The following is a 14,660-nucleotide window of genomic DNA, read 5'->3' on the forward strand; positions in this document are numbered from 1 at the left end:
TCCCTAGAGCCCATGGGCATTCCCAAAGGATATGTCAGCGTGAGGTGAGGGCGCAACGGTGGGGGCTCTCACCAGCCCCTCAAAGTCGGGCCTCTCGGGCGGCGGTCAGAGGGGCGGGCAAGCGCACGTGGGAGAAGGGTCAGTGCGGCACACGGTGTGAGCTACCCCCTCTCCTGGTGAGGTGTGACTCTATAGCCCCTGAGGCCCTCTGGGCTGGGCACCATCAGCTTGGGCAGAGGTCCTCGGGGTGAGGAGAGAGGGAGCTCCCCTTTTCAGGCCCCCCCAACCGCGCATTAACTCGCACCCCCGCGTAGGCGGGCGCGGAGTATTGCTTTTCTCCGGGCGACAAAGCATGCACTGGCCGATTCGGCTACGCGCGCTTGGGTTCCCGTCAGCGGATCAGTTTACCGCGACCGAACGCGAGCTATTTGCTCTCGCATCGTGGCTAGAGGACACGCACATTCGCCAGCTCCCACCAGAGGAACGAGGCGGACTGCGGCAGGGCTCCCACGTCGCGCTCGAGGCTTACACATCTGAGCTGGTCGCGCCCGGCTGGGTAGCGTCAGCTCTGCAGGGGCGCGACTACGCGGCCGTGTGCTCGTGGCTCGTGTGTCTCGCATTGCAGTACGCTCATGAGGAGCAGTGCGGCGCGAGCGAGGCTGGTGCTACAATCGATGAGAGCGACTCTCAGCTCGCTGGCCTCGCGGGAGCGCTCGGCGTCGAGGTTGCTGGCGGCGCCGCCGCAACGTTGCACCGCGCGGCTGACGCGGCGCGCGCGCGGCCGTCAGCGGCCACCGCCGAGCCGGCGCCAGAACGCGACACGGCTGGCCGTAGTGGCGCCCTGCGTGCCTTGCCTCTCGGGTTTACCACGGGCGATGCCTTGCTCGACGACGCCGCGCGCGTGCTGCGTCTTCTGTACGTGGCGGACCTGCAGCGGCTGCAGGAAGGCGCCACCCGCGTGGTGGAGCGGCTGCAGGAGTCGTCAGCCAACCCACGGACAGAGCAGCGCTTGGGTCGTGTCGGTCGGTAGAGACTAACGAGCCGTATAGACATGAGTGACATGTGAGACTGGAGAGCGTTGCGTCTCAAAACTTACGCTTGACGCTGTGCATGCGTGTGTGTAGCGTGCATAAAGCCTCTCTCGGTCTGGGCCTCGGCAGCGCACACTGAGCGCACACGCCAGTGGCCCACTGCCAGTGCGGGGCGCGCGGGCTCCGACGGGTCGTTCCAGGTAACCAATCATAGATTCCTCCCACCGGCTCATCTGCCGCTACACCAGCGGCTCCCACCCAGGGAACTCAGCGAGCGAGTCGGCGTCGCACGGCCGCGCGTCGAGCCACACCGGCTCCGGCTCGCCCTCCTTGCCTGCCTCGAACGGCACGGCGTCGCTGCACCGGCGCACGATCTGCTCGGGCCACGGAGAGCAGACCTCGCGCCGCACGAGGCCGTCCCAGTCGACGCCCTCGAAGAAGGGGTGCGACCGCACCTCGGCCGCGTCTCCGCCGCCGCCGCCGAGTCGCTTCGAGGGAGCCCCGACCAGGAGCTGGCTCACGAGGTCGCGCGTGCGGCCGGCGGCATGCGCCTCGATGCAGGGCGGGTACGCGATGACGCGAGGGCGGGCCATGATGCGCTGCACGACCGCGAAGTGCGACTCCGCCTCGAAAGGCGTGCAGCCGACAGCGACCTCGTACAGCAGGACGCCCAGCGCCCACCAGTCGACTGCGGCGGTGTAGCCCTTGCCGCGGAGAACCTGCGGGGTTTGGGCTAGGTGCACCTGGGGTTGGGGTCCGGCGTTCGGGTCCGGGCTGGGTGTAGCTTTGGAACACCTCTGGCGCGAGGTAGACGGGGGTGCCTAGGGGAGAATTCCAAGGAGGCTCCCAGACGGAGCTCCGCACACCGGGCCCCGGGCGCGGAGGTGGACAAGGTGCCGCACACGGTGAGGGTGGGGCCGTGCAGCTCCTTGGAGAGGCCTACGGGGAGGGGTCCGAGATGAGGGGAGATTGGCCGAGATTGGCCGAGATCGAGCTCCGTGAAGAGGCCTACGGGGAGGTCCGAGAGAGCTCACGGGCAGCTGCGAGAAGTGCCCCCGGAAGAGGTGCTTGGGAGATGCCAAAGTCACACAGCTTGACGTAGCCGCGCGTGTCGAGCATGAGGTTCTCCACCTGGAAGGAGAGATGGCCGAGATACAGCCGAGATGAAGCGAGGTGTGTAGCCGAGGTGTAGCCGAGGTGTAGCCGAGGTGTAGCCGAGGTGTAGCCGAGGTGTAGCCGAGGTGTAGCCCGCGTCGTAGCCGAGGTGTAGCCCGCGTCGAGCATCCGGTGCTCCACCTTGAGGTCGCGGAAGGCAATGCCTGCAGGGCCAGCCGCGGACACGTCACGGAGATGGCGCGGGAGACATCCTGCCGCCTCGAGAGGGAGGCGGAGCCGTGATCGTGCAGGAAGCCGACCCCGAGGCAGACGCACGCGCAGAGGAAGCGGCACGGCTCCGCGTCGAGGCAGCGCCTGCCGGCCAAGTCGTGCGCTTGATGGCCGCGTGTCGTGGACGTGTCGAGGACGTGTCGAGGACGTGTCGTGGACGCGTGGTGGACGTGTCTGGACGCGGCTCGGAGAGGGCGCGCCCGTGCGCGGCGAGGAGCGACTCGAGGTCGCTGGGCAGCAGCTCCAGCGCGAGGTAGAGGTGGGCGGCGCACTGGCGGAAGGCGAGGGCGCGGCAGGCGAAGGCGGCCGGCTGGTCGCGGCAGCAGGCGAGCACCTCGCGCTCGCTCGCCACCATGCGACAGCCGTCCTGCTGCGACCGCACCTCCGCCTTGCGCAGCACCTTGAGCGCGTGCGGCGAGGGCGAGGGCGAGAGATTAGGGCGAGGGAGTAGGGTGAGGGAGTAGGGTGAGGGAGTAGGGTGAGGGAGTAGGGCGAGGGAGTAGGGCGAGGGAGTAGGGCGAGGGAGTAGGGCGAGGGAGTAGGGCGAGGGAGTAGGGCGAGGGAGTAGGGCGAGGGAGTAGGGTGAGGGAGTAGGGCGAGGGTAAGGGCTCGGGGGGGGGGGGGGGGGAGCACCTTGATTGCGTAGCACTCGCCCGACGCCGCGTCGTGCACGCGCCACACCACGCCAAAGCTGCCGCTCCCCACCACGCCCTCGGGGGCCGCCTCTCTCCAGACGATCTCTTGCTCGCTCCTCGCCGGCGGTGGCCCCTCCCCGTCCGCCAGGTCCGCCGCAGACGAGTCCCCCGCCGTGGCGTCCATGTGCAGAGCGGCGGCTGGCTCGGTGAGCGGCGGAAGCAGCGAAGACATACTGATGCGGGGCCGCTGCGACGCGATGGAGAGGCGGCTGAACCTGCGCCCCGCACTCGTATCGGAGCCGAGGGCGGAGCGGAAGGAGGCGGTGTCGCTGGAGCTCTCGGCGAGAGCACGCCTAGCATCCGCCACATCGACGTCCACATGCCGCCACTCTGCACCGAACCTCGCCGCGAGATCGCCGGATGGAGAGAGCGGAGAGGCGCTGGAGAGTGCCGGAAGCCGAGCAGCCTGCGAGCAGAGGCTCGCCCGTGAGTGGTGCGTGACGGAAGTTATGCCGGCGGGAGGAAGGAGGTTCCGACGGTGGCGGCATACGACACGTCTCCGCCGAGCAGCGCCTCCTCTCCAACGTGATCGCCACGGACGAGCAGCCGCTGGCCAGCCTCGGCGCCATCGCCCGCGCCGCAAATCTCAAACGTGCCGCTGGCCACAACGTACAGGTGCAAGGCAGGCTCGCCTCGCTGGAAGACCATGGAGCCGGCCTGAACCTCGAGCGGTGCCGCCGAGGCGGCGAGCGCCGCAACCACCGACTCATCGAGGACAGTCTCGCACGCCGATGACTGCAGCAGCGAAGTAGCAGACACGAGTGCGGCAGCCACGGACGAGCGATCGGTGGGCATGTCTGTAGGCATGTCTGTGGGAATCACCAGCTCGAGTGGCGCCTCCATGATCCGCTCGGTGGTGCTGGCTCGACGTTTTAGCCGCTGCCTGAGGCTTCTGCGCCTGGCCTTCAGCTTCGAGGCGAACGTGACAGCTGACAGTGCAGCACCCATGCTGCAGTCGTCGTCTGCAATCATTGTGTTGGGGTCTCGTCGCGTGAGCTCGTGGGGTCTCCTCGGTGTTCGCGCCGAAAACTAGGTATCGTCAACGCGAAAAGAATTTAAACAACACAACTCTCTCTCACAGCACACAGGCTCGACACAGGTGCGAACTGGCGCGTGCTAGTACTATCACCGGCACACAGCGAAAAGAATTTAAACGGGGAATTCTGCGAAAAGAATTTAATAAACACGCCCTAACTCACAGCAGACAGGCTCGACACAGGTGCGGACTGGCGCGTGCTAGCACTATCACAGGCAAACATACGCGAAAATAATTAGAGGGCACGGCGACTCAAAAGACACAGCCGCATTCCTGAGACGCGCGAGGGCAGCCTCCTTGAAGGCAATGGCCAATGGGGGCTAGATTTGGAGCGCTCACCGAAGAGGAGTACGACAAAATAGCGCCCGTGATTGCCTGCCTGCACGCTGCCCGCACTCACAGACTCCATACCCGAAAGAAAGAGAGCTGAGAGGGGAGCTCGCAGGAGAGGTGACGAGTGAACTACAGGTAGTGGGGAAGGCAGCTTCGATTGCCATACAGACATGGGTGCGAAACAACGACAAGACCAAGGCACGGGCAGAGGAGCGAGAGAAGAACATAGGATGGATATTAGGGCGCCTGTTCACGGCATGGAGGGTGAGCCACGATGAACGGAATGAGCGTAGAGCCGAACGAGAGGAAGCGGGGGAAGAGGACTCCGAGGAGGACGAAACACCAGTGGAAATCCCGTCGTCAGCTGTCACGATATACCCGAAGGGAACCCCAGTGCCAACACCGACCGTTGAGGTACAAGCGCTCGAAACGAGAGTGGACCTGAGCAACGACATGACTTGGCGGCAAATGATCGGAGTGGGAGTCAGAAATGTGGTCCTTGCGCGAGGAGAGTTCGATAAACTAGACTGAGGGAGGGTGTAGAGGATGTAGAGTGTAGAGCGCTGTAGAGCTGTAGAGCTGTAGAGCGCTCTGGAGCGCTGTAGAGCTGTAGAGCTCTACATCCGGCGCGGGACGAACTGCGTCCGTTGTAGAGCGCTGTAGAGCGCGATTTTGCTGTAGAGTTTGTGCAGAGGCTGGGACCGCTCGGCGAGGGCGATGGGGACGACGGAGATGGGCTGGGGGACGGGCTAGGGGAGGGAGACGGCGAGAGCGACGGGCTCGGGGATGGGCTCGGTCCATCTCCACCGCACAGGACCGTGCCACCTGGGCACATGCCGCCAATAAAGTCGTAGCACACTTTATTTGCCGGGTTCTGGCACAGAGTGCCCGGCGAGCCCGGGTAGCAGTCAGAGCACACCCCTCGCGAGGTGTTTTTGAGGGGCATTGCAGTGACCTGTTGGAGCACCGCCTTGACGGCATCGCCCGCCTCCTCGACGGCGGCCACAACCGACTCGTCGACATCGTCGCAGCTGCTGAAGTAACCAAAGAAGCTGCAGACGTCAATGCTGTTCATCCACACGAGGCGGATCGAAGTGGGCCTAGGCAGGACGGCAACGGAGAAGAGCGTGCCGGCTAGGAGCGAAACGACGAGTGTGGCTCCTCGGCACGCCCGCCGAGGCGCCTGGCTCGCCTCTCTCGTAAGCATGCTGCCGACCCGGAGCGGGAACGAGCGAGCGACCGACGGAGGACGGCCCGATTGTAACGTTTGCATCAATTGCGATGATAGCAGACGCCGGTTTTTCTCAGTGTACTTTAGGCCGGTTTTTCTCAGTGTACTTTACCTTAATGGGAGAAAAGGGAGAATCGGGGTGTGACTCTAGGCCCCTAAAGGCCCTAGACGCGCGGGCGTGAGAGCTCCGGAAGCGAGGTTTGCACGGCTCTCTCTCTCTCTCTCTCTCTCTCTCTCTCTCTCTCTCTCTCTCTCTCTCTCTCTCTACGTCTCTCACTCAGTACAGATAGGTTGCTCTTACGTACATTCCGGAAGGAGGAAGACTGCTGACAGGGTTTGGAGACACGCAGATTTTCTTCTTCTTGGGTTGGGCGGTTTTTGAGGAGGAGCGACTCCGAAGCGGGGGATTTTTTTGCGCTTAAAATTCTTTTTTCGGACAAATATAATGCGCGCACCCTCGTCTCGAGGCGACGTTCTGCGCTGCGGACATATATGGGCCCTTCTGGACCCTCCTCCCCTATCCCTACCGGTATGTCGCGGAGGGATTCTTTTGACAAACACATGTTATTCCTCGTTGCGGCCGGCCTGGCGCCGCCGCGGCTGGTGGCGCCGCCGCGGCTGGTGGCGCCGCCGCGGCTGGTGGCGCCGCGCCGCGCCTATGCGCCGCGCATGACCGCGACCGACGTCTCGGAGGCCGCGGCCTCGGCCGCGATTCCAGCGAGCACCAACGTCTTTTGCAACCGGGCGCTCAACCTCGGCGGTGCGATTCACCAGAGACACGTGTATGCCATCCTCCGCGGGCCCCTCCTGCCTCACTGCCGCGGCGCGGCTGCTGCGCCTCAGGCATTCAGGCGGTGGGCTTCGACATGGACTACACCCTCGCCGAGTATGTTCCCGAGACGTTCGACCTCCTCGCGTACGACGGCGCGATCGAGAAGCTCGTCAACACGATGGGCTACCCGGCTGCGGTGCTTGATCTCGTGTACGACCCGCACGCGTACATGCGCGGGCTCGTCATCGACAAGAAGCGAGGCAACCTCCTCAAGCTCGACCGGCACAAGTACGTCAAGGCTGGCCGCCAGCCTCGCCTCGCCTCCTCCCTCCCGCTCGGGACACTCGAGCCCGCGCGCTCGTGCAGGTTGCGTACCACGGCCTGAAGCGCATGACCCCGGAGGAGCGCAAGGCCATCTACGCCACCTCCTTCGAGACGGCGCCCGCCTTCACGCCGCCCGACTTCTCCACCATCGACACCGCCTTCCTCCTCGTCGACGCGTGCCTGTGCGCTGCCGGCCGGAGGGAGGGAGGGAGGGAGGGGAGGGACTGCTCACCGCGCGCCTCGTCCCGCCGTAGCTTCTGCCAGCTGGTCAGCTACAAGGACGACCACCCCGACGAGGTCAGGCCCGGTAGCGAGCGAGTCGGCCGAGAGGAGCCGGCGGCACAGAGGAGCCGGCCGCCGGCAGAGAAGGGCGAGAGGGGAGAAAGAGGGAGAGAGTGTAGAGGCGCCGCAAGAGGCTCGTCACGCGCGGTGCCGCCCGCCGAGCAGGTGACCAAGTCGTACGAGCAGATCTACCGCGACGTGCGGCGAGCAGTCGACCTCTGCCACTGCGATGGCGAGACGCAGCCGAGATGCAGCCGAGATATAGCCGAGGCCGAGCTAGAGTCGGCCGCTGCACGGCGTCACCAAGGGCGCGCGCTCGCCATCCTCTCGCTTCGACGTCCGTTGACGTTTGGGTCGTGTGGAGTGAAGGCGTCATCAAGGACGCAGTCGCCGTCAACCCGGCTAAGTACATCCGGTCGGACCCAGCCCTCGCGACGATGCTGACCGCGCTCAAGCAGGGCGGCAAGCAGGCGGGCCGCGCCGAGTCGCGCCGGCCTTGCACGCGGCCTGCCCCCCGCGCCACCGCCCGGCCAGCCACCGCCTCTGTTCTCTTCCCTTCTCTTCTCCTCTCCTCTCTTCTCTTCGCCAGCCACCGCGTCTGTTCTCTTCCCTTCCCTTCTCCTCTCTTCTCTTCTCTTCGCCAGCCACCGCGTCTGTTCTCTTCCCTCCAGGCGCTCTTCGACTCGCGTGCCGCAGGGACCTGCTCGGCAGCCGGTCGGCAGCTGGTCTGCGCCTGTGAGTAGGTCTTCATCGTCACGAACTCCCTCTACGACTACACGGACGTCGTGCTCCGCCACTTGCTCGGCGCCGTTGGCTCTCGATTGCCTCGACCTCCTCGGTGCGTTTGCCGATCAGCGTCTCTGGTCCACTAGGAGCCAGCTGGCTCGACTACTTCGACCTCGTCGTCTGCGGCGCGCGCAAGCCCGGCTTCCTCCTCGACCCGTACCTGCCCATCTTCCAGGCGCGCGACACCCCCCCCCCGACATCACCAGAGATGCACCGGGATGGACCGAGCTTCAAGACTTGTACAACAGCCCCTCGCCTCCCTCTTCCGACCCCGCGCCTCCCCCTCCGCCGCCCTGCCAGGTGCGGCAGGACGGCTCGCTCGAGAACGCGGAGATCATCAGCCCGCAGGACGGCGCGCGGCTGTTGCAGCGCTCGCGCGTCTTCCAGGGCGGAAACTGGCAGCACCTGCATGCGCTGCTCCAGCTCGCGTCCGGCTCGGGGCTGCTGTACGTCGGCGGCCGCAAACCGCGCGGGTCTCGGCTCGTTTGCCCGCCTCCCCCCGCACCTCCTCTCCCCCCCCCTAGGCGACCACATGTACTCTGACATTCTCCGCTCCAAGCGGACGCTCGGATGGCGGACCCTGCTCATCGTGCCCGAGCTGCATTATACTAATTATAATTATTACATATTCTTGTTTAAGGCGGACCCTGCTCATCGTGCCCGAGCTGCGCGACGAGCTCCTCACGGCCGAGGACCAGCCGCACCCCGGGAGGCGGCCGATCTCGGTTCGATCTCGGCTCGATCTCGGCTCGGTCTCGCTACAGGAGACGCGCCACCTCGCCGCTGCCGTCGACGAGGCGTACGCCGAGCGGGCGGCTGTCGAGGCTCTAGCCTCGGGCGGCTCGAGGATGCGGCCTTCGTCTCGCTCAGCGGGGTGGTGGGTGGAGGGGTAGGCGCGGCTGCAGCACCTCGAGATCCGGCGCTCGCAGCTCGAGATCGACTCGGAGGTGGAGGCGCTGCTCGAGGGCGACGGGGGGGCGGCCAAGGCGGAGGCGCTCTCCGAAGAGGAGCGCGCGGAGCTGCTCGAGCGGCTGGGCCCCCCTCCCGTCCGCCTGAGCGCGGCCTCGTCTGTTGCAGGCGCTGGCCGAGCTGGACGAGCGGATAGCGGAGGCGCGCGACCAGCAGCGCGTGCTCTCCTCGGCACTGAACGAGGCTCTCTGCCGGCAGCACGAGGCCTACCACCCCGCTTGGGGGCGCCTGTTCAAGACGGGCGCCCAAAACTCGCGCTGGGCGCAGCAGGTGCAGGAGTACGCGTGTCTGTACACCTCGCACGTCACCAACCTCGTCCAGTTTGCGCCGGACACGTCTTTCCGCGCGCTCTCCGACCTGATGCCGCACGACCGCGCCCCGCCGGCTTGAGCTTGGGCGAGAGCGCGGCTGTGACGCCTCTCTCGCTCGAGCGGACGACGACGTGTGTGAATTGTCGCACACAATTGTATACAGATGAAAGAAAGACACAACCCATCAAGAGACAAGACCACAGAGGCACAACACAAATTGATTTTGTACGTACACTAGGCAGGGTCGACAGCACTGTCGTGCCAGTTAGCAGTTTCAGCAGACGTACAGAAAAAACAAAGTGAAAGTGACCTGTTGTCACACTCACAAAAGGGTTGTTGCACGAGTATATGGGACACGATGTCTCAAATATGAGGGGCTTTGACTCCTACCAGCTCCTGACGCTATCCCTGGCAGCTCTAATGACCAGGATCAGTAGTGCTATAATAGAGGGTGCCCATACTAGCGCAGGAGCTGCCACACTCGCCCGGACCGTCCCCTTCTGGGGCCGGTTCCGCAGCCCGCGAGAGCCGACAGCGGGGCCGTGCCGCGGGTGCCTACTGCCGAGTGCCACAAACACTGCGCCGTCCCGCCATCACCTACAGGCTGTCTTGTGTGATGGTTGGGATGTCCAAACGCCACCATCTTGGCTCTTGCGACCTCAAACCCGCGAGCTGTATGGGTGGTCCTGACGTCGACAGACGCCCGAGGACCACGGTGAAGCTGAGCTGGAACGAGTCGACAAGTCTCGTCTGAGCCCGTGGCGGTCGCCGGCTGAGTCGCTGTGCACGGACCGGTACCTCAGGCGTCACCTCCGCAGCCTCAGGTCTCACACTCCATCACCTCCGCCGGGACGCCGTCGGTGGCACGCTCGGCGGCGAGTTTGTGGCAGCTCCACAGCGAGCGCGGCATCGAGCCTATTCGGTCTGGTCGGTTAGGCGCACTCCCTGGGTGCCAGGGAGTGCGCCGAACGCGCGAGCGGTGCGTCCTGGCAGCCCGCGCTGGCTCCGGACATTTTCGACGCTTTTGTCCCACCGCTACAATATACTCGTTTATTCACGAGGCGACCCCAGGGAACCGTCTAGGTTTCCTAGTGGCGTGCTGTGAACAAACAGCGAAGAAGACGCCTGCTTTTGTCCCATATACTCGTGCAACAACCCAAAAAGTGTCCCAACTGGGGTGACGAGAAAAGACACAACTCACAAGCTGCGCGCCAAAAGCAAAAACAAGGCCCGAAAATTTGCTCGTGTCTAGGAAAAAGAAAGCGCAGACGCTAATCCCAGATGCTCACCCATACACTATTACACACATACCTGACCGCCGCTTCGCGCCCTCCGTGTGTAGGTGCGCAGCCGCAGGGGGCGGCTGCGAGCGGGAGGGCGAAGGTGCCACCCCTCCCCCGCACCCTCGCCTGTGCCCCTGCATCCGCCTTGCCTGCCCTCGTGACGCGTTATCTCCCACCACGGGTTCATGCAACCTCTCGCGTCCGCGAACAGTCCGCGCGCAGGCGCGCCTGACTTCATTGCGTTTTACGACACTTGGCGAATCCACACAGGCCGAAGGTGATGGGTTCGCGTGTCTGGAGGTCTGAAGCCCACCCATTGAGGAAGTGGGGCACTGCTCCGCCCACCCTGATCATGCTGAACAAGCTCCTCTTGTAGCTCGATCGGTCACACCGCCATCGCCGTCGGGGAGAGGGGGGACGACACTGCTTCGGCAGCGTGCACCTCGATCCTGTACCGTGTTTGTTATGACCCCACCCAATGAACACTCCAGTGAGGGAGGGCGAGACGATCGAGGGGTCCCGTACCATGCGGAATCGACCCTATCCAGTGCTCAAGTGCTCACACTTGGCTCAGCTTCAGGCCCGCAACCCCCCGCGATCCCCTGCGATCTCCTAGGGGGTGCGTACCGCCGGTCGGGGGCACGATCCGCCAGCAGCACCGAGCAGCTTGGCAGTCAGCCATCCTGCAGCCTCCAGTTGCGCACCGCCCTGCGCGCCTGGCGGGGCGCGTGCTACTGGCAGCACGGAGCCTGGCTGTGAAGTGTGATCTGTCTGCACCTGCTGTGTACCGCCCTTCATTCTCCCGAGAGATACCAGACCCGGCCCCTCCCTCTCCCCCAGGCACGGGGCAGCAGCCTAACGCCCCCCCCCCCCCCCCCCCTCTTTAGGAGCCTGAGAGCGGCAAGATCTGCAAGACCCGTACTGGCCTGCAAGGCGTCTGTGGGATGGATGGTGTCCTCTTCACACCAGATCATCAGCACACAAACATCCTGCTGGCTCTCACCTCTCGGAAATAGCCAGCCCTGTCTGAGACGTGAGAGTCAGAGAGCCAAATCAAAGAAGAAAGAGAGCTTCTAAAAATCTCTTCAAGAAGAAATCGAGAAAAAATCTTTGAAGGTCGTGTCCCTTGTCAGGAGCAGGAGAGCCCCACCTGTGCCCCTGATCGTCCTTCCAAAATCCTGCAGGTGGGGACCCTGTCCTTCACGATGGAGCAATTGGAGCACGAGGTTTTCTTCTTTCCGCTGCTTATTTCCGCCTGGCTCTCGCCGGCAACGCTCTCAATGCAGCGACGCGTCCTCCTGCTATTCCCGGTGCTAGCCACGGTCGGCGCCTTCGCGCCGTCTCCGCACCGCTTGCGCGTTGCGCCAGCCCGTCCCGCCGTCTGCCGGTGTGCGCCAATCGTGGCGAGCGCGTCGGCCTCGGCTGAGGTGGCAGCGAGGACAGTGGTGGTGACCGACATGGACGAGACGCTGATATCGAAGAAGAGCACGGGGTATGTGATCTCCTTCCTCGTCAGGCTGCGCTCCATCCGCCTGCTCCTCGTGCCGCTCGTCGCCGCAGTGCTGATTCCCGTCTCCAAGCTGTCGCGCACCTTTGCGGTGCGTGTCATGTATTGGTTCGCCTTCCGCGGCGTGCGTGTGGAGCGCGCCAAGGCGATCGCCGCCGAGTTCCTCGCGCCGCGCTACGCCGCCGACTTGCAGGACCCGGTCGCCTCGGCCGTCCTCGCGGCGGACGACGCGATCGTCATCACCGCCTCGCCCGACTTCATGGCGCGCCCGTGGCTCGAGCGGTACCTGCGCGTGCCGCCGTCGCAGGTGTACGGCGCCGTGCTCGAGGAGCGCGCGGGCCGCTTCACCGGCAAGACCACCCAGATCCCCATCGGCGAGGAGAAGGCGACGCTGCTCGCCTCGGACCCGCTCGCCACCTCGGCAGGCGTCTCGACGGTGGGGTACGGCGACCACCCGACGGACGTGCCCTTCATGAAGGCGTGCGACCGCGCCGTCCTCGTCCACCCGATGGAGCCTATGCCGCCCGGCGTCGAGTACGAGCCGGCGCAGCCCTTCGACTCGGCCGCGCTAGGCTAGCGAGGCCGGCCAGATAGAGGAGGTGCCGGCGACCCGGCGTCTCTGGAGTCGCCAATGTTCCTCGAGATGTTCCTGCTGCATGTGCGTGTGCCTTTTGGCGTAGGGAAGGCGGTCGAGGGGAATTGTTGAGGGAGGGGAAAACCATACTCCATCGAGGCTGCACGGTGCACGCGAGATAGACGAGGATATCGAAGACGAAACACGAGATAGCTCGACGTTTAAATCGTTATCGTCGTCTGAAGCTCTGAACACGCATTTCCATTATGACACGACCTCTCGACGCGCGCGGGGGCTACACCAGAATCCACCGGCGGCGTTGCGGCCGTTGCACCACAATCCACATGTGCGCCGCTCTCTCACTCGGTTCATTCACGGCCGTTATCCACCGCGTATTACAGACCTCCACACGCCCGTTCTCCACGAAGGGCATCGAAGGGCACTCTCAAAGCTCAGGCAGACAACCCGAGGCGGTAAACACTCAGGCTCACGGCCCGGTCGCGCGCACTCTGCGAAGCGCGGCCTGTCTCGCCTTCTTGATCGCCCTCTCGTCGAAGATGTAACACGGGAGGGGAGAGCGGCAGGCGCCGGCGCAGCCGCAGCTGCCAACGTAGTTGTCGTGATAACAGCCAATGCCGTCCGCGGCACACGGGCACGTGTCGGGTGAACAGCCGTCTGCCGCTCATTGCAGAACGAGCCTAACGAGGCCACACTTGGAGCACTTGGAGTGCAGTCAGCAGCCTCACATCCAGGGCCGGGGAGCTCAGAAGCGCACCCAGCGGGCCGGATGATCGGGCCACAATTCTTTGGGCGCGAATTCCGGGCCGGCGTCATGGTCGAGGCCTTTCACGATGGGCTCCACCTTCATCTGTCGCACGCTGCGGAAACTGGTTACCTCAACATAATATTCGCGCCCAGAGAAAACAGCTTTGTTATCGTTGATCCGGATCGTAGACACCGCAAATGCGTCCGACACCCTCATCGTCGACGAAGATCCGGATCGTAGACGAGGAAAAGCCGGTTCGGCGAAGCGCGGGCTGGTGGCGAGATGCCGTCTGAGCTGTCGACGCGTCGGCCAAAGAGGCGGTCGGTGCTGGCAGGCCCAACCGGGCCAGTGATAGCCGCCGCTTGCGCGGCTGGAGCGTGGCCATGTAAAATGGAGGAACGCGCGCCGCCCGCGAAGCGAAAAAAGACGAAAGCCGCGGGCACCTACCTATTGCGGTGGCATGAAGGTTGCAGCGAGAAGCGGCGAGAGACTGCGAAGAGAGATAGGAAGAGGCAGACTCCCTAGGGTGGGCGACGGCTAGCGCACCACAGCGAAGCCCGCGCCGCGCGCGGCACCCCCACCGACTCTGCCTCCGACCCCAGGGCCTAGGCGGCCCGCCATGAAATCTAGCCGTGTGTGCTGGCGTCCGGGTCCCAGCGGGTTTTCACGTAACAAGTACACACCTCTCCTTAAAATCCCTGTGTGGTGGCGGCGTGCCGTCCTCCCATCCCTCCCTTGGGTTGTCTGTTTTCTTTCTTTCTTTCTTTATCCCCACAGGGGCTAGCTACCTATCTACCGCAAGGTGCCGAACTTAAGGTAAGGTAGCTTGAGTTAGGTTAGGTGCTTTGCACTGAGTTAGGCACGGGGTAGCAGCAGTTAGGTCCCTGGGATTTCTTTTTTGGTCCGACGGCCGGCGCCGACTCGGGTGCGGCGAGTGAGGAGGAGGAGGAGGAGGAGGGGGAGGAGGAAGAGGAGGAGGAGGAGAAGGAGTAGGGAATCTAGTAGCGTAGGCACTCGTACTTGAGCGTAGGTGTTCGTAGCGTAGGAGGGAGATGCCTCAGTGGTGCGGGCCGCGGGGCCCGTATGTGCCGGTCCGGCTGGACCCGGAGAGGTGGGTAGCAGGAGTTAGGCACATTAGAACAGGAGTTCGGCAAGAGGAAAAGGGCTCCCTAACTCAAGCTACCTTACCTTAAGTTCGGCACCTTACGGTACCTATCCCGGGGGGGGGGGCGCGCCCGCGAAGCGAAAAAAGACGAAAGCCGCGGGTACCTACCTATTGCGGGGCCCTCTGCTGGCTCTGGGGCGGTCAAAACCGGACCTACCTACCTATTGCATAGGTCTAAACAGACTGGCCGGGAAAGAAAATTTTCCGGC

At 64.3% G+C, this 14,660-nt stretch overlaps 5 protein-coding genes across 5 annotated transcripts; 3 read left to right on the top strand and 2 right to left on the bottom strand.

Moving 5' to 3' along the window:
• Window positions 1–352: 352 nt before the first annotated feature.
• On the top strand, window positions 353–1,030 carry EMIHUDRAFT_196552 (hypothetical protein; the record flags this gene model as incomplete). Its single annotated transcript, XM_005770721.1, has 1 exon — window positions 353–1,030. One exon carries the CDS (start codon window positions 353–355, stop codon window positions 1,028–1,030), a length of 678 nt encoding a protein of 225 aa, XP_005770778.1.
• A 366-nt stretch (window positions 1,031–1,396) lies between these two features.
• Window positions 1,397–2,159, bottom strand: EMIHUDRAFT_46418 (hypothetical protein; the record flags this gene model as incomplete). Its single annotated transcript, XM_005770722.1, has 3 exons — window positions 1,397–1,750; window positions 1,827–1,852; window positions 2,066–2,159. Coding segments are annotated over 3 exons (474 nt in total), but the record flags the coding sequence as incomplete, so codon positions are not given.
• A 1,400-nt stretch (window positions 2,160–3,559) lies between these two features.
• EMIHUDRAFT_196554 (hypothetical protein) lies at window positions 3,560–4,084 on the bottom strand (the record flags this gene model as incomplete). The annotated part of the gene is made up of 1 exon (XM_005770723.1): window positions 3,560–4,084. One exon carries the CDS (start codon window positions 4,082–4,084, stop codon window positions 3,560–3,562), a length of 525 nt encoding a protein of 174 aa, XP_005770780.1.
• Window positions 4,085–6,300: 2,216 nt separating this feature from the next.
• On the top strand, window positions 6,301–9,319 carry EMIHUDRAFT_448031 (hypothetical protein). Its single transcript, XM_005770724.1, has 13 exons — window positions 6,301–6,472; window positions 6,556–6,782; window positions 6,851–6,990; window positions 7,063–7,105; window positions 7,256–7,322; window positions 7,460–7,560; window positions 7,834–7,894; window positions 7,963–8,051; window positions 8,177–8,330; window positions 8,401–8,449; window positions 8,517–8,694; window positions 8,770–8,922; window positions 8,954–9,319. Exons 1-13 carry the CDS (start codon window positions 6,382–6,384, stop codon window positions 9,233–9,235), a joined length of 1,635 nt encoding a protein of 544 aa, XP_005770781.1. The 5' UTR covers window positions 6,301–6,381; the 3' UTR covers window positions 9,236–9,319.
• Window positions 9,320–11,644: 2,325 nt separating this feature from the next.
• Window positions 11,645–12,523, top strand: EMIHUDRAFT_196557 (hypothetical protein; the record flags this gene model as incomplete). Its single annotated transcript, XM_005770725.1, has 1 exon — window positions 11,645–12,523. One exon carries the CDS (start codon window positions 11,645–11,647, stop codon window positions 12,521–12,523), a length of 879 nt encoding a protein of 292 aa, XP_005770782.1.
• Between the last annotated feature and the right edge of the window lie 2,137 nt (window positions 12,524–14,660).

The sequence above is a fragment of the Emiliania huxleyi genome (genome assembly GCF_000372725.1).
Source record: "Emiliania huxleyi CCMP1516 unplaced genomic scaffold EMIHUscaffold_4, whole genome shotgun sequence".
Taxonomy (NCBI): domain Eukaryota; phylum Haptophyta; order Isochrysidales; family Noelaerhabdaceae; genus Emiliania; species Emiliania huxleyi.